This window comes from Leptidea sinapis, chromosome 11 (genome assembly GCF_905404315.1).
Source record: "Leptidea sinapis chromosome 11, ilLepSina1.1, whole genome shotgun sequence".
Taxonomy (NCBI): domain Eukaryota; kingdom Metazoa; phylum Arthropoda; class Insecta; order Lepidoptera; family Pieridae; genus Leptidea; species Leptidea sinapis.
The window spans coordinates 773,810-798,465 of NC_066275.1; the positions used below are offsets into that span (position 1 = coordinate 773,810).

The following is a 24,656-nucleotide window of genomic DNA, read 5'->3' on the forward strand; positions in this document are numbered from 1 at the left end:
CTTGAAATGTCATTACAGTTGTTTGTTTTCAAATTTAATACATGTAATTAATCCCAAATGTGAGGGTTATCAATTTAAAAATATCAAATTGTTTAGATTGTTATAAGTATTTAGAGGGTGGAACGAAAAAATAGTTGTGCAATATATGCTAAGATAAGCTTTTATATTCTACTGTTAAAAGCCCCACTTAGTAGTAAAACATTGTACTATTTTTCAGAAAAAATACAAAGCTAACGATTTATCGTAAGTTATAAGCTGCATTTCATTATCTTTTATTAGGTAAATAGCACGTCAAAATATATATTAAATGAATGCCTGTAAGTAAGTATGCAATGATTAAAAATATGACAATATGCCCTGCATTTGACAGGAATGTTGATTATTACTGTGTTAAACACAGTTTAACTTTATAAGTCTTTATCGGCCACTGACGTGATAGTGAATTGCACAGAATTTTTGTTTTTTTTTTTCGAAGGTTCCGCGCGTTAAAATGGCTCGATAATCAACGGATTTGAAGCTTCGAGGGATCGGATCGCGTGCGGCACCCAGCAATAATCTAATGTCTTCACGCGAACGTGCTAGAATCTTGTGAACACACTCCGAACAAATTTCATACGAAGACATTGACATGACATTTTATTACATGTATTTCTTAGAAATAATCATATATTATGAGATAATTATAATCAGCCAATGCCTTTTTTTTCGCAAAACTTTTTAGGTAGCTTGATATAAGAGAGTGATTTAATAATCATAATATTATTAATTACAGTAAAGAACATACACTTGTTTAACTGTGCTAATCCGATGGTATTTCTATTTACAGATGAAGTAAAAAAGCAGCTCGAACTATCTAATACTAAGCTGATATTCACAACACCCGAACTGGTTCCAACTGTGAAAGAAGCCTTAAAACTAAACAAACAAAATATTCCCATTATTGTTATGGATCTTATTACTGGAAGACCGGAAGGAACTGTATCCTATTATGAATTAATTGGAGATGATGTTGATTTAAGTGTTTTAAAGGATGTAAAGATAAGGCCCAGTGATGTTGCAGTATTACCATATTCAAGTGGAACTACTGGTCTTCCCAAAGGGGTTGAACTTACCCATAGGAATCTCGTTGCGAACTGCCAACAGCAGACCACTGAATGTAGACACTATGAACATACAACCGGTAAATGCTGCTTTTTTTATTTTTAGTCTTGCCATAAATATTCTCACAATTTCTAATTTTGAATATCTCAAAAATCATATTTGGAACGCGGTTACAATGTTATAAACATCGATGATTTCCACCATTTCACATTATTTCGAAGGTAATTTTATTCAAAAAAAAGAGTGTGTTAAAGAAAACAGAATTGCACGGATTGTCTTGCACAAAGTAAGTTGTCGGTCAGTTTCAACACGCCTCAAAAGCTAAATACTTATTAGTCACGTATATTGTACTATCGATAGATATATCAACCCTGTTGAAGAACATGCATGATCAGGGTGGCCACGTGCTTTTACAGCTAAAGACTGTGAAAGCCAGAATAAGTCAAAATCCTCAAAGGAATCAAACATTCTATTTCGAGTAATGACGATTCACCCAGTAATTACTTATCATCAAAGAAGACTTCAAGCTATTTAGACGACGACTTATTAAGCTTAACAAAACGGAGAACGGTTTTGGATAGCTTCTTCTTCTTTTAGTAATTAATAGTACTTTAGTAAGAATATTTTTGTGTACTAAAAAAAACATATTATTAATAACAATGCTGAGTAACAAACCGTAAGTAGTCAATTTTCAACATATTGAAAGGATAAAAATATTTTAAATCCGTTAGATTTACTCGTCTAGGAAATTACTTAAGTAAGTAGTAAAAAATCAACAGTTTTATATTATCTTTTAAATTTATCAGGAATTGTAAGATCGTGGAGCAGACATGGGGGTGATTTGGGTAACCCTAGGGATTCACGGCTTAAATTTTTTCGGTTTCTCAAGCATCCTGAGTGGCATTGCATTGTAATGGGCAGGACGTATCAATTACCATCAGCTGAACATCCGGCTCGTCTCTTCTCTTACTGTCATGAAAAAAAGCTATTAAATATATTTAAAAACCTTGTCAATAAACATCTACGTGAGTCCAGTATGCAAACGGTACTTTTCAATGTGTCATGTAGATTTTAACGTATCATTGACGCCACTAGATTGCTGTATGATTCCTATTTACAACAAACAGAAGGGCCATCTGGTGTTAAGTGGCATATCTTGTCTTTTTTGAGACACACTTTGCTTCCAAATGCTTAGTGGTTCTTTTTATTTAGTTCAAATGTATTTTCTATCGTACCGCTTATCTTGGAACTTCCTGTTAAAACACTACTATTATATGGGAGAAATAGGTGTGTTAGCAAAACTATCCCGGAAGAACATTTCACATACTGTTCTCTGGCTACTAACGGCATATATGCTCTTGATGGATCGCAAATATTCTATCAACTCTTAAAGTTCACACTTTGTGTTTTGTGGAGAATATTTTGTATGACTGAGAAACAAAAGCTAGTTATTACACCACGTAGGTGTCTATTTCGTCAATTCTCACCGAGAGCAAAGGGTGTATAGAAACAAGTAACAAAGGGGGTTTTGTCTCCGATTCCGCATTCGCAGAGTAATCACTCTCGGTAGATGCGAAACACGTCGCATAGTTTGTCGATCTTAAGTAATAGCTACGTGGGATGTATTTTTAGTATTTAGTATTTACAATGGATGTTTGATGCATCCCCTTTGATTACATTACAGTTACATTTCCTACATAATTTTAAATAGTTGCCGATAAAAAGCAAGGATTACATATTTTCTTCTTATACGTCACACACCTCAGAAGTGAATGTAATTTCGTAATTTACTGAGCCTTGACGTCAATCACTCTGATTGGTGTTTCAGTAAACATGGCCGATTGCAATATTTTTGACCGAATTCCAAAGAGGAGGAGATTTTCAATTCGTCGGTATGTGATTTTTTTATGTTTGTTATCTCAAAATTTTGGACTGGGTGAATCGATTTTGATAATTCTTTTTTTATTTGAAAGCTGGTGCTTCCCGTGTAGTCCCATAGCAATTTGGTCTAGATCTGACAAAACCATAAAAGTCTTCAATTTGCTATGAGTATGTGCGCGACAAATTGACGAATAACTCAATATCGCGCCAAGCAATTTCGATAATTCTTTTGTTATTGGAAAGGGTATACTTCAAATGAGTTTGGTGAGAGTTTGGTTAGGTTCTGATTATGGGATCCATGACAAATTAACGGAACTATTCAATTCTTAGGAGCAAATTAACGATACTAGGCCAAATCTTTATTATGCTATCCGGATATTTGGATCACCTACCGTAACGTCGTTATGGTCAAGTAATTGTCGTAGTCAAATATGATGATCAATGGAACTCCTTAACGACTTACAGTAAGGGTGTGATCCGTGGCAGAAATTCTGTCTGTAATAATATTGCAATGCACTTTTATTATTGCTGCATTGCAAAGTTTAGTAGATCTACACATATTTAGACAATTATTACAATTATTGTGCAAAAGATTGTATAAAAAAAATACGTAATTATTTTCATACTTTTTAGTGCATATTATATCTATTGTTTTGGAATAGTGTTTTTGAAGTCGGTTGTTTGTTTGTTAACATTTTTATTTATGTACAATTGAAGATCTTATTTTAATACAAAATAAGGTGTTTTTATGAATCCTTTTTATCTAATATATTCTTAAACTTTTTATCTTTTTATAATTTAATACTGTCATCATACTCGTTATTTTGTGAAAGAGGTGGACAAAGAAATGTGATACAAGAATGAATGGCCCGCGGTGATTACAAGCCATCGGGTAACTCGGTTCTTCGACGTCAATTTCCACAAATGAAATCAAATTCAAATATTTTATTCAAAATAGGATGTGACATCACTTATTGAAAGTCAAAAAACTACCACCCATTCCAAAATGAATGCCTCAGACCTGAGAAGAATGGGCGCAACAAACTCAGCGGGCTTTTTTTTTCATCGAATAAATATGTTTGGAAAGTAATATTGTACAATTAAACTTATTATTTAATAGCCTGAGGGCGGTCACTCCATTCCCAATCTGTGGTATCATTAAGAAAGTCATTTATGTTATAGTAACCATTACCACACAAACGTTTTTTAACAATTCTTTTGAGTAACGTTATACTTAAGGTGAACACACTTCTTCTAAAGGTACCCATGTTGTATCGTTCTGGAAACACCGCTGAAGGAAATTGATGTCACAGTGTGGTTGTACATGACTTGTACGTTCTGCATCGCTCATTAAGAGAAAACTTTTGAGAAATAAACGTTTTTAGGTATTGCCTCTCAATAGTATATTCTTGCTAATATAATCATGTGCGTACGTACGTACATTAGTGATTTAAACATTACCTTATTTTGTTTACTACTTGGTTAACTCGAGCTACTAGTAAATCCTTTGTTGGACAATGTATATACTTTTACAACATGATCCCAGAAAATGTACGAAACAAATTTATTACGAAGTACAAAAGAATTGTTACAAACTTTTATTGTGTAAAGATAACCATAAGATAAAATGACTTCCAACACCTTAGGAATGGAGCGACCACCCTCAGGCTACTAGATAAATACATTGTGTTAAAATTAAATTAAATTGAAAAAAAAAGCCCGCTGAGTTTTTTGGGTCCGTTCCTCTCGCGTGTGTCATTTTTGATTTTAACTTTCAATAAGTGATTTAAAATTGTAATTTCAATTTAAATATGATAAATACAAAAACTATACATACGAACAATATTTGTGCTGCAGAAGAGGGCTATTCGCGCTATTTATAACCTAGTTGTTAAAGAATCATTGAGAGCAAAATTCAAAGAAATTAACATCTTGACTGTTGCTTCTCAATATATTCTTGATAATGTAATGTTTGTTCATAGGCATATAAGTGAATTTGCCAGAAACTGTCATAACCATAATGTTAACACCAGGAACAGACATAAACTTATGATGCCTACTACTCGGCTAAGTCGAGTTAGTAAGTCTTTTGTGGGGCGATGTATATGCTTTTACAACGAGATCCCAGAAAATGTTCAAAACAAAAGTATAACGTTATTCAAAAGAATTGTTAAGAAACGTTTGTGTGGTAAAGGTTACTATAATATAAATGACTTTCTTAATGGTACCACAGATTGGGAATGGAGTGACCATATTTATTCGATGAAAAAAAGCCCGCTAAGTTTGTTGCGCCCATTCTTCTCAGGTCTGAGGCATTCATTTTGGAATAGATGGTAGTTTTTTTGACTTTCAATAAGGTGATGTCACATCCTATTTTGAATAAAAATATTTGAATTTGAACATGGATATCACTATTTCAGATACAAATCAGGATACATTACTAGCTTTACTGCCAATGTTCCATTCATATGGATTGAGTGTTGTAATGTTTAGTGGTCTATCAGCTGGCCTCAAACTTGTGACGTTGCCCAAATTCCAGGCGAGTACTTTTGTGGAGGCGCTGGAAAATTTCAAAATGAATATTATGTATTTGGCGCCACCAACACGTAAGTATTTTAGAAAAAATATAGTTCACAACTAAACGACACTATACTCGTATCCTATGATTATTTTGAAAAAAATCGAATAAAAATATATTAGTTACAACCGACTTATAAAAAGAGGGTGATTTGTGCCTATTGGAATTGTCATGATACGAACAGATTCAGAAGTTGGTGGTTATCAATTAGGAATCATATTTTATATAAGAATCTAACCCAATTTCTTAGTATCTAAGAATCAGTAAATGTAATATTTTTTTATTTTTTATAGAAGAGCTGATGGCCTTTTAGAAACGTGTACGTGCTCTTCTGAAGGTACTTATGCCGTATCGACCTGGAAACACCGAGCAAGGAAGCTTGTCCCATAGTTTAGTTGTACGTAAAAGAAAGTTCCTTGAAAACTGCAATACAGAGAAATGTAATACACCAGATGGTGGGCATGATATCTTGTGAAGTGTAAAATCCAAGGTGGAATTCAGCGGCAGGAATCAGCTCAATCAGCTGATTGAGCTGATTCAGAAGAGCTCTTCTGAACACTCCCCGTGATAAATGCGGTAGAAGACACACAATGAGATGACATCTCTACGTAACGCCAGGCGATCGAGGTATTCACAGAGCACTGGGTCCCCCACCATTCCAGCAGCTCTGCGTTGCATCCGGTCAAATGTTTCGAGCTGATACTGGCGTGATACTAACTCGGATCGATTACATTAATTGAAGCCTTGTGATATATGAAATTTACAACCGGCACACGAACATTTATTTTTTTATATGAAAATAAGGGACGAGACGAGCAGGATGTTCAGCTGATGGTAATTGATGCACCCTGCCCATTACAATGCAGTGCTGCTCAGGGTTCTTGAAAAACCCCAGAAATTCTGAGCGGCACTACAACTGCTTTACGGCAGAAATAGGCGCCGTTGTTGTACCCATAATCTAGCCGGCATGCCTGCAATTCAGAACTGGTAAACAAACCGTTGACTGTGAGAGAATAATTTAAGAATTAAATTTGGCCTTCTAACGGTGTCTATAAGATGAATCCCAAATTATATTCGTTGAACCTTGAAAGGCGTATTAGTTGTGATCATTAAAATTCTCAGAATGACAACTTCCTCACCCTTGAGTTTCCTTTCAAGTAACGTTACGTGAGTTATCTCATCATGAACGTTACGTAACACATTGTTTTGGTTGTTTTAGATTTCGAAACATGATGATTTACAAGGTAATGTCTAAAGAATTTGTTGGATAGTTGATGGTTCTTGTTTCGTCCTAGTTGGTTATACAGTTGTTAAATTTGATTTATATTTGGTTATTTATTTTATTTTTATTAAATATCATGTGTATTCGGAATAGTATCAAAATTATTTTTAACTAAATGTTTTATCACTTTTGCAATTCTTTCGAGCGTATCTTCTTTCTCTTTCAAAAATTATCAAGACACTGTTCCAAATCGAATCAAACTAAATGAGACTGTTGAACATAACAGTACTCGTTGACTATATAGTTAATTGCTATATAGATTTAATGTCATATTTTCCATGTTTAAATTGAAACCAACAAATTGTCGGTACAAAAAGTTTAAAGTATATTTATTCTTTAATTTTTAGCTACCTACTTTATCGTATTCATAAATGGTTTTTAATGGAAAAATTTGCCCTGTTTGTGGTTCCCCGGGACATAAAAATAGGGAAGTTCCCGGCCCAAGGGCGTCGTAAGAGACGACTAAGGGCATTTACCAGTGGGAGGCTCCTTTGCACAGGATGCTGGCTAGATTATGGGTATATTATTATAACGGCGCATTTTCTGCCGTGAAGCAGTTTTGTGTGAGCATTATTGTATTTCGGTCTGAAGGACGGTGTAGCAAAGTAGTGAAATTACTGGGAAATGAGACTTAATACCTTATGTCTCAATGTGACGAGTGCAGTTGTAGTGCCACTTAGAATTTTTAGGTTTTTCAAGAATTCTGTGCGACACTGCATTGTAAAGGACAAGGCGTATCGATTAACGTCAGCTGAACGTCCTGCTCGTCTCATCCCTTATTTTAATTAAAAAAAAAAAAACAAAAAGATTATCATTTAACAAAAAGTTTTTATATGTTTTCTTTTTGCTTTTCTTTCAGTCCTTTTCCTAGCAACTCATCCTGAAGTAAAGTCTGAACAATTAGACCAATTAAGATCTGTAACGATAGGAGCTGCGCCATCCCCCAAAACAGACATCGAGAACTTTATGAAAAAAGTAAACGTAAGTTATTAAGTATGATTAATCACGAATTAAATTTTGATATTATATTCTAGAACATAACTGTATATAATGTTATTCACATAACACTACAATATTATCTTTATGTTAATTATTATAGTCTATATTCTAGGATGTCTTAATACGATAAGTCGTTTGTGTTGAATTCAAACAAAGAATAGGTTCTCAATTCGCAATTGTGTATTTTTTAATAAATTCAGGCAAGAGTCTGGGACGTATAGACGGTTTTGTAAACTTTTTTAAGTCCGAAAGGGGATTATTTGAAAATGGAATGAAAAAATAAAAAAAGTTTTGTTAAGACCAATGTACTAGGAAGGCAGCGTTACGCAACGAGTGCCGAGACATCAAATGAAATATTGACAACGACCTCTCTGTTTACAACTAAGAAGAAATATTTCATCTTTCATGTAATTATTATTATAACAAAGGTATAGTTTAAATTAAATAAACATACACAAATGGAATGAGTTTCCTTGCGCGGTGTTTCCATTACGATGCGACGAGGGTAATATAAAAAAAAGGGCGTAATCTTTTCTATATAAGGTCGTATTGTAGTGTGTAGATCTATTTAGCGTAAGTTCAAACTTACTGGATGAGTGTTAAGGCTGGGGACCGAGATAATGGCCTTGAGGAATCGAGCGGAGCTGGGTCACCTCTCTCGCACAAGATCGCCATAGTTTTAATTCAAAACAACATAATCAATTTTCTTTACAAAAATTACAAATCTTTGTCATGTTAAGTAGTATTGGTGTATAATTAATAAATGTTCGTACAATTTCTATCAAGATTGAATGATTAGCATGGCCCCAACTGTAAAAGTTGGAGTCATTTTGCTGATTTTTATTTCACTGTCTATAAAAATTTAAAATGTTGAGAAAAATTTTCTTCTCATTTCCTGTAGTAACATAATTATTTTTTGTAAATATGTCAGCTTTATATAAACCGTCAAGTAATGGTTTCAATTATGCGCTATTTTGGCGATTTCTTGGCATAGCAGTCTTAAATAGAACTTTGGATAAATAATGACGGAACTAAATTAACTTTAATACTAGTGTATTATATATGTGTGTGAGTAATTTACTAGCCTATAAATATATGCATTCCATATAGGCAATTAGGCAGATAGGCATTCCCTAATTGCCTAAATGGAGTGAATACTGCTGACTCAGCAGTAATACCTCTAATATTGCAGGAGAATGTGTGAGCGGTGATCACTTAATCAGCTGACCACTACGCCTATAATAATAATAATGATCTTTATTTGCGAAAACTACCACCAAATATTTTTCTAAGTACAATAGATATGAACAATTAACATTACATAAAGAATAGAAAAAATAACAATACAATTGTTAAAAAACAATAAAGAAAGAGATATTAATGCTTTAAAACATGGAAGGATTATTTAATAACTAGAATGATAATAAGGCATAAAAGGCATAAAGGCATTTATTTTCTCAAAATTGATTCCTTTAGAATTCTTTTTGTTGTCATTTCTAATATACTAGATACTACTACCGCTTCAGAAACAAATGGCGCTCTGAGAGAGAAGAAGCGGCGCAAGAAACTCTCCCAGCATTCTTTTTTTGCGCTCTTTTCAATAAATATATACAATATTGTACAGTCATTTCTATCGCTATAAAATAATCACAATCTAGTCCCAGGCTGTCCGATCATTTAGATATTCAGCAGTGGAATAATAGGATTTACGACAGAGCCATATTTTAATAAAACATTTAAATTTATTTATAGATAATGCCTGAACAGTGGCTGGGACTTTATAATAGAAGTGTATACATTTACCCTTAAAGCTATTATGTATCTTATGAAGCCTACTAGAATTAATTACAAGCAATCCCTTATTTCTAGTTTTATAATAATGAAAATCACTATTAAGAGCAAAAAGGTGACAATTTTGGGAACGTATATTAAATTTTCATAAATATACTGACAATAAACAGTTATTTCTTTAAATTTTTCTTTGAGAGACTGTCTATAACCACGCTGATATTTGTTAAATAGTAAATAGTAATAAACGTTAGAGCGTATATTCCGAACACTGATATTATGAACTTCCAAATGTTTTTCCGTTTAAGGTATTTTGGCTGTAATGTGTGAAATAATTATTAAATACTTAATTATTTATCGTATCGTATCCAACAGATAAAACTCAAAATTTAAAAAAAAATATAAATCTTAAAAGAAAAGATATATCACGTAGTGATGTGGAAACACGCATTAACGTACATCCGCACTAGCTACACGTGTATAAAATACAAATACAAAATACATAATGTTTATTTTCTTTATCAAGTATGTACATAAACCAAAATTCATGATTGGAGCCTCCTTTTAAGCACTATAGCGCCTGTGTTAGAAAACTCCGCTTTTCCATAGCTTATTAATATTTATGACATGATTTACAGACAATCAAACTCTAACTACAAAGAAGTATATCTAAAAAGTATGTATAGTAAGAAATGAGGTGTGTAAGGTGTGTGCATTGGGTGTGTTGTGAGTGATAAGTAAGGTGTGAGAGGTATTACGAAGTGTGTGTGAGTCAATGTGTGTTTGTGATCAAATGAATGAATGTTATATTAATATTATGATTGTGTTAAAAGTTCTTCAGTTTTTGTATAAGTGAGTGAATTTATCCAACTTACTAGCATTTTTTTACATTCATAAAGTGGTTTTGAATGGATATATAATATTTCCCACATATGTGTATAAAATAAAAATATATATTAAATTCAAGAGTAATATAATATCATATAGATAAAATATATCCATTAAGATTATTAGGCCTTGTCTTTCACTGAAATATATTTAAAATAATAATAATTCTTGACGTATCCATCTTCTTTTATTAGTCTATATTAATAGTTAGCGCTCTAATAGCCATAAACAGCTCTCAATACACCAATCAAATCGTATTGCTCGAGTTCCCTTTGATAAATTCAATTCTCGTACCAATACTTGTCCCCTTAATGTATTAATCCGGGCATACCCTGGAGGTTCAGGTCAATCAACGGAATAATCAACGGAAACGATGAATTATATGCATTTAAATACATTTGCAATTTGAATTTCTCCTTCCATATAATATTGTGATTGCTTTGTAAACAAACGTTTATGTATAACTAGTGAACCCATCAGACGTTGTCCTGTACACACGTCTTAAATATGAAAAATCATTCCAGCCGTTAGGAGTTCATTAACATACACAGGAGCAGGAGAATTAAATTATATGGACGGAATTGAGAATCTAAACCAATCTCAAATTCACTGGAACACACAAATAATCATCAAAATCGGTTCAGCCGTTTAGGAGGTAGTTCAATTGTGAATCTAAACCATTCTCGAATCCACCTGAAGATACACCAATCTCAAATTCACTAGAACACACAAAAAATCATCCAAATCGGTCCAGCCGTTTAGGAGGTAGTTCAATTGTGAATCTAAACCATTTTAGAATCCACCTGAAGACACAAAGAAAGTTTCATTAAAATCGGTTCAGCCGTTTAGGAGGAGTTCAGTTACAAGAGACGCACAAAAGAAATATACCTATAGGTATACTAGCTGACCCAGCAAACGTTGTATTGCCGATATTAAAATCGCGATACAAAAGTTACTGTTGATCGTAGATGGGTGAAAATTGAAGTTGTATGTATTTCAATGCTGACTTATCATCAAACAAATTTAAAAAAAATATGTCAAAAAAATTTAAAAAAAATTTGGCGTGGACCACCCTTAACATTTAGGGGGATGAAAAATAGATGTTGTCCGATTCTCAGACCTACCCAATATGCACTCAAAATTTCATGAGAATCGGTCAAGCCGTTTCGAAGGAGTTGTAACTACAAACACCGCGACATGAGAATATTATATATTAGATTAAGATTTATACGTCTAGATAGTTCTCTTGCTATTAGACAACCGATAAACACAGTCAGGAATATTACTTTAGTGTGCATGACAAGCTACGTCATACACTCGCGATTTGTATGACACTTTGTGTTAGTGTGCGTGCATTGCTTACAATAGAGGTTAGTTCTAAAGACAATTTATTTCGACGTTTTCACAGCTGTCATAGTCTATCCATATACCAGTGGGAGGTTCCTTTGTACAGGAAGCCAGCTAAATTATGGGTACCACAATGGCGCCTATTTCTGACGTGAAGCAGTAATGTGTAAGCATTATTGTGTTTCGGTCTGAAGGGCGCCGTAGCTAGTGAAATTACAGGGCAAATGAGACTTAGGGACGACGCGCACTTATTCAGCTCCATTCGCGTTTCGCTGATCGATTTTGGTCACACTTATACAGCTCTGCTTCTATCAGTCGCGTACGGCGTCTTAAGAATGAGAACAATAACTTTAAATCACGTCTGCACTCTTTAATCTTTGCGGGCATAATGATTACGTCAAATCAATGCAGGAACAATACAGGTCGCAACTTGTCGACAAGGAGTCGCGAACCATCCCTGTAAAGAGCTGTTCCGCCGCAGTCGACGGCGAACAGCGCTGTACGCGGCGGAACAGCGCCGAACGCTCTCTATAGCATTCGCATAATAAAAACACATTTATCCTCATTTTATGCTGGTTTGCCGCGAAAGCAGAATGGACGCGGAAAGCTGAATCGAGGCGTACACGTCTCCATACAAAATTGTTGTTTTCTATGGACAAAAGCTGAAAAGAGCTGAATAAGTGCGCGTAGTCCCTTAACATCTTATACCTCAAGGTGACGAGCGAAATTGTAGTGCCGCTCAGAATTTTTGGGTTTCTCAAAAATCCTGAGCGACACTTAATTGTAATGGGCAGGGCATATCAATTCCCACCAGCTGAATGTCCCGCTCGTCTCGTCTCTTACTGTCATAAAAAAACCTAGACGGATAAATGATTAAGGGTTCCACATTGTCTTGGTGTTGATGAAAAAATAGCGCCTTATTGGGTTCATCGTAACTCAGTATGAGATTACGACTCTAGTTTGATAAATGATAAATTTTGGTGATAGTTTGATTTAAACCTAGCAAAATCTAACAAGATTTGGATGAAATTATCTCTATGAAAAAATATTCATATTGTTTCATCGTAAGTAGTTTTTTTTGACGTAACAAAACAAAAATTATTTAGCTTACCAATGGTCAACATTTGTATGTACTTAATAAAATTGATGGAGTATTAATAAGTATTAACACATTTGAGAAGGCGTTTATCTAAACACTATTGAATTATTTAATTACATCAACTAATAATACAAATTGAAATCTATACATATATAAGAGATTTCCACGTATATAGTCACTCATCACGATATCTCTAGAACCATAAGGCGTAGAGACTTGATATTTGGTAGGAATATTCCTTTCGGCGAGTAGAGGTCAGCTAAGAATGGATTTTAAGAAATTCTGCCGCAAGATTTTTTTTTAATTATAAACAGAACAACGTCTGTCGGGTCAGCTAGTTTTATATATTCGCTGTCATCATCATCAAATAATTATTTAACTAATGTAAACAGATAATAGGTATATAAAAATTGCTTCAATTAAACAAAATTTATTTCTAATATTCTTCTAGAACAACGAATATTTTTAAAGTTATTATTCACAGTTATTTAAATATCAAACCAATGTATGTAAATGAAAACATTTTAATAATCGTTAAATCTATCAATACAAACAGCGAGTAACATGTATATAGAAATACTAGAATAAAATATCAGTCAAAACTGGGGGATTTATTCAGTATTTTAATATCATGTCGCTGTGAGTGTCGTAAGAATAGCTCTCATTACTAACGTACGAACGCTAGATATATATCTACAACAAAATTATGTTTAAAATTAGGTACATTGAACTCTAACTAAATACCACTGGACGGGTGGCTGTCAAAGTGGTCTTGTACCTGTTTGATATTCGCCATTTTTGGCGCTGTTGGCCATTAAGCGAGAGTCTGCGGTACTAAAACCAATATTGACAACCGCAGCTAAACAAATATCAATAGGAAAACTATTTACAAAAAAAATGTACTTTATTACGTTGATTCCTGAAAAAGTAATAAAAATGCAAAAATACTTCAGAGTATTATACGCTCCTGTCGCAGCCATTTGTATTATACGTCAACATTAGTTCTCTAGACGCTCGCGAGTGGCGCTTCAAATTGGCACAAAAAAATTGCTGTCAAACATTTGGAACAGCCTGTCCAGTGGTGTTTATACAGGTCAGTGTTCTGGTATAAGTATTATATTAAAAAATATTAGAATTAAATACTTTTAAAAATAAACTCGCATGTAATGATTATTACTGATCATCTACAGTATCTATTCATCGCAGAATATTTTATATTATATTTTATTTATACCGCAGTTATGCGTAGGTTCTATATAGTCGCTGGTGATCACGCAGGCTGTGAATTACGTGAAACGTCGCTAAGAATAAATAATTTAGGCGAAGAGTAAGCAGAAAACACGCAAACATGGTGTTTGTAGACAAGTTTTGTAGTGAAAGTATAGCAATTCGAGCTATGAACACTACTTAATCCTGTTACACATATCCTTAAGTCTTATTTGTAGGCTGCTACAATGCTTGCTGTTGGTTATAGTTAACACTGCCGAGCCTTTTTGAACTACCAATATTTTTTGAAGTTAAACAAGTTTTTTGGCATGGCGTGACGCATTTTTTTGGTACTTTTCTCAGAAAAGTTATTCTTGTAGCTTGTACTTTTTGTTTAGGTTCATTTATTCAGATTAGTAGTGAATAACGAGGATTGTAAGCATATAAACTGTTTTCGACCCAAGAATATTGAAAATATTGGCTTTGGCCGTGAACTCATATCGCTCAAGGTCGCTGGAATTTAGTTTCGCCTTAAGTCAAAGTCAAATAAACTTTATTCAATTAGGATTAAACTAAGCGCTTTTGAATCATCACTAATAATATTTATTTTAAATTACTCAATTATAAGTTGACCCTAACCATTAAAAGTTGAGCTCGTGAGAAGAACATACAATAAACTCAACGGCCACACTTTTCAATCAAATAGAGTATTTTACAATGGTTGTAATATATCACAAATTAGTTTGTAAGGTGGTGCAACCAAATAATATAAATTATTTCAAAAAAAGTAATAAAGAATTAACTGTATAAATATAAATTATCGTATATTGGATGCATCAACTTTAAGAGCTTGAACTCATTGTTTGTGTGAACTTCGTGAACACGATGGTCGTGATTTCTGTCACAATTTGTAATTGCATCCAATGAAGGGTCCTGTCATCCATATCTTTAGTTTCATCCTTCATTTATAAAACTCCTCGATAAATACTGACTTCATATAGGCGGTGCATTTAGTTTCAAAATTCAGTTTAAATTAATTCAAAAAAAAAATACGCTAGTATATTGCATGTCTATACATTAAGTACTATTTATATAGTAACAGACTATTATATCTTTCTAATATCCCGAACTGAAATCTCTTAATGCTATTAAGCTTTGTACAGGGCACTGATACGTAGGAACGTTGTTAAGTACCGACTGGTTCGTAGCAACCTTTGATATATTATGTGACTGCCCACAATCCAAGCTAACGACTGTCTTGAGATTAATCTCAAATAGTTACTGTCTTAATATCTAGATGTTAGTACGTGTTACTTATTTGTATGGGTTATTTATTTATTTGGATATGAACCCCTCCTCGGGTGAAGGCCTCCTCCAACTTTTTCCACGCGTCTCTGTCTTTACCCGTTATTTGCCAGTCGTTCCCGGCTATTTCCATTACTTCATAAGCCCACCTACTTTTCGGTCTGCCTACTCGTCGTTTTCCTTTAGGTCCCTTCCACTGCGTGATTCTGAGTGTCCACCTGCTGTCTTTATAGCCATGTACATATATTAAGGATATGAAATAAAAAAGGCTTTATTAAAAAAAAAGTTACTGTCTGCAACTGATCAGGTACAAATAAATTAATACAACTTTTTGTATCAATAATATTGGTTTAAGTATTAAATTGTCATTTTGGCGTAGTACTACGCTATTATCGATTAGAATATTCTATTCTTTATATTGTGGCTTTTGTGGAAAAGTCACCACAAATAAGCCAATGTCACGATTCAATAGACCACCAAGCTTAGAGTGTCTTATTTGATGATTTTAACCAATTTACAAGTGTTTACGGTAATGATGGATGCCCAGATAGCACACAGTTTTATTTTCTAAGTATATCTGAAACAAATATACATGCTGGTATATTATAATGTAAAAACACATATTAGCACTGTTCACTGTTTTTAGATCAAACCTTATAATTATTAAAGTTCGTATTTTAAAGATTATATTTAGTAACAAATTAATGTAATTATAGAATTTAAAACATTTTAATAGACCACCCCGTACTGGTGCTACAATTTGAATGCCTTTATCCGTGGTCAACTGACATCTTCACCTTGGTGTTGTCAGTTGACTGTTTATATTTTACATTTTAATAAATTATTACAATTTAACAATAAGATTTGTACCAAAGCAGTAAAATTTATATATTTAATCAAAACAAATCTTATAACAATATTTACAATACTACGACTACATAAAATTAAAACTATCATTACGTGGAAGCGTACCAAGAATACTGGCAGCATTACCGCGTTGGATAGCAAGGCTGATCCGTTGACCGATATAGCTGCTGCCAGCGCTTGGGTTTCCAGTAGCCTTATTGAGGCGCGAAGATAGTATTTTGAACATTCTCCGCGCCTCTGGGCCCCACGGGCCAAGTGTCTCGACACCAAACGGCACAAAGATGTATGACTCACTGAGACCAACATATTTGCGACGCTTGCTGTCTTCGGCAGTCGAAGCAGCAGCCCCAGCACCAACTGACGTAACTTGGACATGAGAAGGAGCCAGAGTGTCCAAGCCACCAGCGTCATTCCATCAGGACGCTTGCCATCCCGGCGGGTAATACCATTTGGCTCTAAAACAGCTGGTATATTAAGAGCGGCAAATGCCCTGCGGATGACTTCATTAATGCTGGCGTGACGTTAGGCAGGATAACCCGTGGCGTTCAAGAGCATCTACCTGAACGCCACATCTACGTAAGATTACAATTATTATCTTATCTACAATAAGATTGATTAATAAATAAATCATGCAAATTAAATAAAATCAACCAAATATAGAATTATAAATGAATTCAAAATAATAAATATGTTGGTAACGCTAACACACAGATAATGTTACTCATGTAAAACGTTTATTGTATTGTTTGTAATAACATAATATTATTTTGTTTAATATAATTACGTAAAGTATAAGGAGTAAACACAAGGGAGAGTAGGCTTTTGATCGAGGTGGGGCGGGGGATTTCAGGACGTATAAAAATGTACAAGGAAGACTTCAATAAAAGACAGTGAAAAAATAAATAAAAATCCCCAAACGTACCTCGTAATGAACCCAAATATACAATTGTCTTTTATGCACAGTTTTGAAGAAATTTACAACAAAGATACCTTAACATGGGCTACGTATTGAAAGGTCTTCTGAAGTGACACACTTTTTACACAAATTATCTTGCCCCAAGTTAAGCATATATAGCATGTGTTATGGGTTACAAGACAATGATATATAATGATACATGACTCGGAAACAAACATCCATATTCATCATATAAATGCTTGCACCTACCAGGATTCGAACCCGGGACCTCTAGCTTAGTAAGTAGGATCGCTAACCACTCGACTATACAGGTCGTCATATATATATATATATATATATATATATATATATATATATATAAATTGCAATGATAAGTAATTGTCTCAAAAACTGTTACTAATGTTGTTCCAACAACGTATGACACCCAGCACATAGCCCACGTTAACATATACCTGATCAATTAACGAATGGAATATCTCGATGTATTTAATCTTTGTTTTTCGTACGGAACCGTTAGTGCAAAGTCAATTTATTTTGCGTAATAATAAATATTTTGGTACTTGTTTCTTAGTTGGGTTTTTCCAACGAGAAGAATAAGGAGTAGTTGGTAAATATCATTTCTGCAAGTGTGTCACACAGCGTTTCTCAAAGCATTTGCGAGAGTACAGTATCTTCAGTGATAAAAAAAGTTTTTATTTATAAATATCCGTCGAAAAGAAGTATTTTTTTAAATGTGCCATTTACGTGTATTGAATATTATAATTAAATATTATTTTGTCTCATTTTTAGGGTTCAAATGGCAAAAAAACAGAACCCTAATAGATTCGTTATGTCTCTCCGTCCGTATGTCACAGCCATTTTTTTCCGAAACAATAAGAACTATACTGTTGAAACACACACAAAAGTAGAAAAAAAACCAATAAATTTTGGTGGTTGCCCATACTTTGAACTGAAACTCACAATTTTTTTTCATCAAACTACCTGTAAATTCTTAAATAAAAGAATGATAAAACAAAAAAAAAAATTTACCATGATAAAGATTACCATGCAAACTTCCACCGAAAATTGCTTTGAATGAGATCTAGTAAGTTGTTTTTTTAATCCTACTCATATTATAAATGTGAAAGTTTGTATGTCTGGATGTATGTTTGAACTTCTTTAACGCAAAATCTACAGAATAGATTTTGATGAAACTTTACAATAATATAGCTTACACACCAGAGTAACAAATAGGCTATAATTTATAAAACTATAGTGTGAATTATACAAAATATAAAAGAGGTGTGATTGTTGCTAATGAATGCAACTAGCGCCATCTCTTATCAACTAGCAAGCAAAAGATCAATACAATTTATGTGGCAAAACAACGTTTGTCGGGTCAGCTAGTAAGTCATTAATTACTTAATATGAAAAAAAATACACTTTTATTAAAACATCGATGAAAGTTACAACAAACTACAAGTTCTACTATTGAACTCTTCATGGGCGAGTCTGTCTCACACTTGGCGGCTTTTTTATCTTTAAAATTAAAGTGAGATAAATTAGCAGCAGGTTATTTACTCTAAATATGAAACTTCTACAAATTTTAAAAATAAATAACTCTTTCATATTGGTTTTATTTGGCAGCCAACAAGTTATTAAATATCTCGGATACAAACATTTTACGTAACAGCGTTGATTAATTTTTTTATAAAATATGTTGCATGTCAGTTTGAGTGTTACGGATGCGTTTTTTATTAAAACTTTCGAATATTGTAAATAGGATGATTTATTCCAATACATATTGAAAGTCCACCAACGAAAGCGTATATCGGAAATATAATCTTTTGTATTTTATACTGAAACGTACACACTATAGAAATACTGAAATCTGTAGGTAGTTCTTTGTTCATCATATTTTTGATTGGCAAATATTTTACATTGACCTTTGCTCTTGATTAATGCCAGGCGTTATATTATTTTGAATTTTTCTTAAGTTGAAATATATTGTGAGTCATTTGAGCTCTGATTTTTGTAGAGAGAACTGATCAATAATTATGACTAAAATAAAAAATAAACTGAACGGCGAGCTCTGTTTTTGTCGGACGTAAGGAATTCGAGTGGGCCGGATCGCGTTTCTTCCATCGAGAACGTGTGGCCCTGAATTGAGGCTTGTGTTAACGCATTTATTCCGGCACTCATACTGAAATGGCGTATTCTCGGACTCATGGATCCAGCCCTTTTCCATCCGATCCAAGAAAAAGGAAACAGTTCGGATCCAGCAAACTGCAGGCCTACAGCAATTACCTCCCTGTTCTCCAAAATCATAGAGAGCATAATTAACCACCAGCTCTTGTTATACCTAGAGGTCACCAGATCATCAAGGACCAACAGTATGACTTTCGCCATAGCCGGTCGGCAGGCGATTTACTGGTACACCAAACACATATAATATGGGCGGCGGCTATCGCATATAGGTAGAAGGCGTGGCACTTTTTTTATTTTGTGGAAAACGAGCGTACTGGTCACCTGGTGTTAAGTGATCACCTCCGCCCACATTCTCTTGCAATACCAGAGGAATCTAATATCTAATACTCATTTATCCTCTTCCAATAAAAATGTTGTTCCACATAATGTATGAGTAGATATATATAGATATTAATTATAATACCTTGTTTTCTATTTCAGCGTGAATTTCATTTCGGTCAAGCGTATGGTCTGACGGAGACAGCTCCCCTCGCGACGATCGCACCTCTGGGCTTCAAGAACTACGCGAGTGTTGGCTTCCCTGTGCCAAACACACAACTACGAATAGTCGACGAGAATCTTAATAATTTGGGGCCGGATGAGGTATGTAACCGTTTTTAGAGGTGTAGGTATATGCTGGATCTAGATGAAGATTTGAATTAGGAAGCCGGTGTAAGGAAAGAAGAGAGGAGGACTTACCAGAGCAGCAGCGATTCTTCCACCACGTGCCGTACATTACCCTCTTTAGTTTATAGGCGTTTTCTTTGAGTGGCCACTTTTTCTTCCTGGTCTCATTAATAGTAAAACTAGGAATACAAGACACTTGATCACGAGATTACACTTAAGGAGACGAATTAATGGGTTATCACGGCGTTGACAACTTCAAACCTCATTACTCCTCGCGGAATGCAACGATCAGCTGCGCTCGCGCTACTCCGTAAGTAGGAGGGAGAGGGTGCAGGTAGGAAAGAGAAGGAATTAGTACAACTCGTTGTGCACCCACAATATTTAATTTATTAATAAACTAATTAATGAATTCGTTGACTGTTTCACTATTTATATGCATATTTGGCCTAAAGATGCCCCCCAGTTTGATGGAACCCAGTTCTTTCCACCAAAACTAATTAAGTTAAAAAGTAATTAAAGTTAATAATGATACAACAACGATGCTTATAACTACTTACTTATTTGATATAATAATCTAATAATATATTTTTATTTTAAGCTACTATTATTTTATGTTAATACTAAGTGGACTGTATGTAATTATTGAGATTGAAGTGGACATACTTTGACTACCGGTCGGCGATATACACTCAATCTAAAGGTGGACTATTATCTGAGTACAACAGTACAAGGGTGACGTACTCGTATTACTCAACCATTTATTACGACACTGCAATGTATTTAGGTATTCTAACTTCGATCGTCTCCAGAATGACTGCAATAGACTGCCAACCATACGCTTCCTGTCGATAATACTCACATCTCTAGGAATCGATTCAGAAGGAAACGACTTTAAGGGCGTGAAAGTTTGAAAATCCGCCGGGGTTAATGCCAACGGCTCAGAAGGGTCTGAACTAAGGACAGACAGAGGCCTGGTATTCAGCACCGCCTCGATCTGACTTAAGAGGGTATTCATTTCTTCTACAGTAAGTAGCTGAAACACACTACCTTTAGCAAATGCATTTTTACACTCCAAATATTAGCCTCCCGTATGCCACCAAAGTGTGGAGATGCAGGTGGATTAAGTTTCCACTCAATATGATGCCTGAAAGCTCTGATGTTAGCTTATTATTATATTCTTGTGATGACGTTAATTTATATATTTCGTCCAAATATGACTTGGCACCAATAAAATTAGTACCGCAATCACTATAAACGAATTTAATGGGACGACGTCGTGCTATAAAACGATTAAAAGAATTTAAAAATGATTCTGTACTTAAGTCCCTCGACAATTCTATATGCACCGCTTTAGTGACAAGGCACACAAAAAGACAAATGTAGGCCTTTTGACTACGAACACCACGCTTACGATAAGGAATAACGCGTAAGGGACCTGCATAATCGACTCCTGTGTGAAAGAATGCCTTAGATTCCTGTACTCTGGCTGCAGGAAAATCTGCCATCGCAGGAAATTCATTTTTGGGTTAAAATTTAAAACAAATGTTACACAATTGTTTGTTTTCGAACAATATTTCGAGCAGACAAAATCCAATATTTTTGACGTAATATTGACATAATAATTGAGGTCTAGTATGCAAATATTTTTGGTGATAATGATCTATTATTAAATTTACAATATGATCGCGTGGTGGAAGTAATATAGGATGTTGACTATCGTAGGGCAAATCGGCGTTACTCAAACGTCCGCCGACGCGGAAAATACCATTATGCACAAACGCTTTCAATTTTTGAAAGGTAAGGTGACAATGTTTTATTACACTGTATTTTACTGAATTTATGATTAAAGTAATAACATCCTACATCGCGATATCTTTATGGTTTACTAAATGTAGATCTCAGTCCGAATATTTTGTTTTGTATCGAGCTGCGGGAGCTCAGGTACGTCCCGGAGCATATGCGCGCGATTCCCGATCGCCCAGGCAGACCGGGATGTCTGATGTTCGCGCAACTCCAGCGTACGCCAAATCTCATCCCGGGTATATACGAGGTGCACGAGCTCCTCTGCATGCCCGGGATAACCATCAAGGCATGGCGCGGCAGAAGGGGACCAGCGCAGTGCCACCGATGCCAGCAGTTTCGGCACTCCTCCCACAACTACCACCGGCCCACAGCGCAGTAAAACGTCCAAGCCCACCGTGGTCGCCGCCCCCGTAGGGGGGACGAAGGAGAAGACAGAGAGGCGCCGCTGGACCCGTGACTTACCAAGGTTATCAGCACACTAACCCAGGTGCTGATGGCCATCTAGGAGCAGCGTGACCCTATTCCGCTGATCTTGGGTTGCATCACGGAGCTCTGCATCCTTTATGTCTGAGCTCCGCATCGCTTTTTGGAATGCCGACGGGCTCTCATCGCAAAAAGCCCGTCTCTTCAAGACCTTGCTCTCTCAGCGTCGAGTGGACATCGGCCTGATCAGCGAGACTCACCTCAGACTAGTGGACAAGTTGAAGGTTTCCAGATACTTCGTCTACCGGGAGGACCACACCTCGCCGATCGGGACTGCTTACAGGGGATTAGCAGTCTTGGTTCGTCGGAACGTCATCCATCAACTGCTGCCAGTACCTCAACTGCAGACGTCGTACGCCCTAGGCGTGGAGATCTGCATCGAGCGTCAACCCACCCGTATGTTCGCCTTCTACAAGCCGCCGCAGAATCGAATTGCAGTGGCTGATGTCTATGTCTATACCTTGCTGGACTTGCCGCTGCCCACGATCCTCGCAGGCGACTTTAACGCGAAACTCACGGCGTGGAACTCCAACATAGTTAGCCCGGATGGCAGACGCCTCCTGGACGATGCAGACCGCCACGGCTACGAGGTGCTAGGACCAGAGGTCCCGACGCACTACCCGTACTGTGCAGCTCATATGACTTCACCGATATAGCCTCCCGCATGCACGGCCTACCTGCTGCACCGTCGCTAGACGTCTTGGATGACCACCTCATCTCCGACCACCAAGCAGTCCTCTTGACGCTGAAGACAACCCCGATTACGACATCGCTGCCTTCTCCGAAACATCGCCAGGACTGGCAAATCGTCGCCGAACACATAGCCAAACATTCGCCGTCCTTAAGAGTAGAGAGCCCTGCAGATTTCGACCGACTCGCCACGCACCTCAGCGCAACAGTGTCCAATGCGCTTCGAGAGTCCAGACTCGACGCTGCATCTACTCGTAGGCAACCCCAGCTCCCTGCCTGCATACAAGCGATGATAGAGGAGAAGAGGAAGCTGCGAAGGCAATGGCAAAACCGGTACCCGACCATGAAGACGCGGCTGAATGCTCTGGTCGCCAAGATCTCAGACGCACTGTAGACAGTTGCAGTGGAATCCTGGCACTCCGCCATCGAACGAGCCGGCGATGACTGGTCTGGCATGCACCGCCACTGCTGCCAACTCTCCGGGAGGCCCTCCCCGATTAGACCGCTCATGGCCAGTGACAGAACCCCACGTTACCGAGCTAAGGATCGAGCGGAGATATTTGCGGACCACCTGGAGACGCAGTTTACACCTAACCCGACTACAAATGTGCAGCACGTAGAGATTATCGAGTGATATGTGAAGAATTACTTCCAGTCGCCGATAGCGCCAACAGAAGACCCCGTCGTGTTCTGCCCCGGACAAGTCCAAAATATGATTCGACGAACTAGACTACGTAAAGCCCCCGGCCCTGATCGAATCACCAACGAAGCCCTGCATCACCTACCTACGCAAGCAATCGCGACGCTGACGCGGCTCTTCAATGGAATCCTGCGTACCGGGCACTTTCCATCATCGTGGAAGCTCGGCCGAGTCATCCTGTTTCCCAAGCAAGGCAAGAACATCATGCTGCCTGGGAGTAACCGTCCCGTCGCACGGAACGTTCTCCGCCCCGTGCTGGCGTCCCACCTGCCTCTCCGTACGAAGTTGTGCATATACAAGGCGTACGTTCGCACGCAACTCACCTACGCGGCCCCCGCCTGGTCCCACCCAGAGTCCCGCCTGTAATTGCAGGCGGCGTTTATACCACTGAAAGGGGCCGTCGCCCCGAATAGTTACCCTGAGGCCCGTGAGGGCCTACGCGGAAGACCCCAGGTGTTTTGTATCGAGTCGAATCCTTCATAGGCCTACATGTTACTATAGCTAGGGTACGTATACACGGACCTGGTTATTTTTCACCTAGCCCTAGTAGCGACCTAATAGAGAGTAAGTACTCACGGACTTCAATTTATTTTTTTGATTAAAACCTCTTCCTGATAAGACGCTAGTGTTTCGTTGGCCTTCCCCCCACCTGATACGACATCCCCCCTCGTTAGTCGGTTACCTCGCTCGCTCTAAAAACCCCTCTACACTTCAAAATTAAATAAATCATTTTGAAGATTTTGGTGCCACATGCAATAAATCATTAAGTGACTACCCTGATGATGTCTTCATACTTGCATCGAGTACCACACGTAATTTTGTGGTACTTTTAATCAGGTCGCAAAACAACGTTATGCAGTATGTCATAAT

General features: G+C 36.4%; 1 protein-coding gene across 1 annotated transcript in view; it reads left to right on the plus strand.

Annotated features, from left to right (window-relative positions):
• Nucleotides 1-24,656, plus strand: part of LOC126966678 (uncharacterized) — a 46,124-nt gene that overhangs the window by 14,933 nt on the left and 6,535 nt on the right. Inside the window, exons 3-6 of the mRNA XM_050810830.1 lie at nucleotides 827-1,180; nucleotides 5,403-5,588; nucleotides 7,702-7,823; nucleotides 19,925-20,086. Of these exons, the coding sequence (XP_050666787.1) occupies nucleotides 827-1,180; nucleotides 5,403-5,588; nucleotides 7,702-7,823; nucleotides 19,925-20,086 (824 nt within the window). The remainder of the gene's footprint in view (nucleotides 1-826; nucleotides 1,181-5,402; nucleotides 5,589-7,701; nucleotides 7,824-19,924; nucleotides 20,087-24,656) is intronic.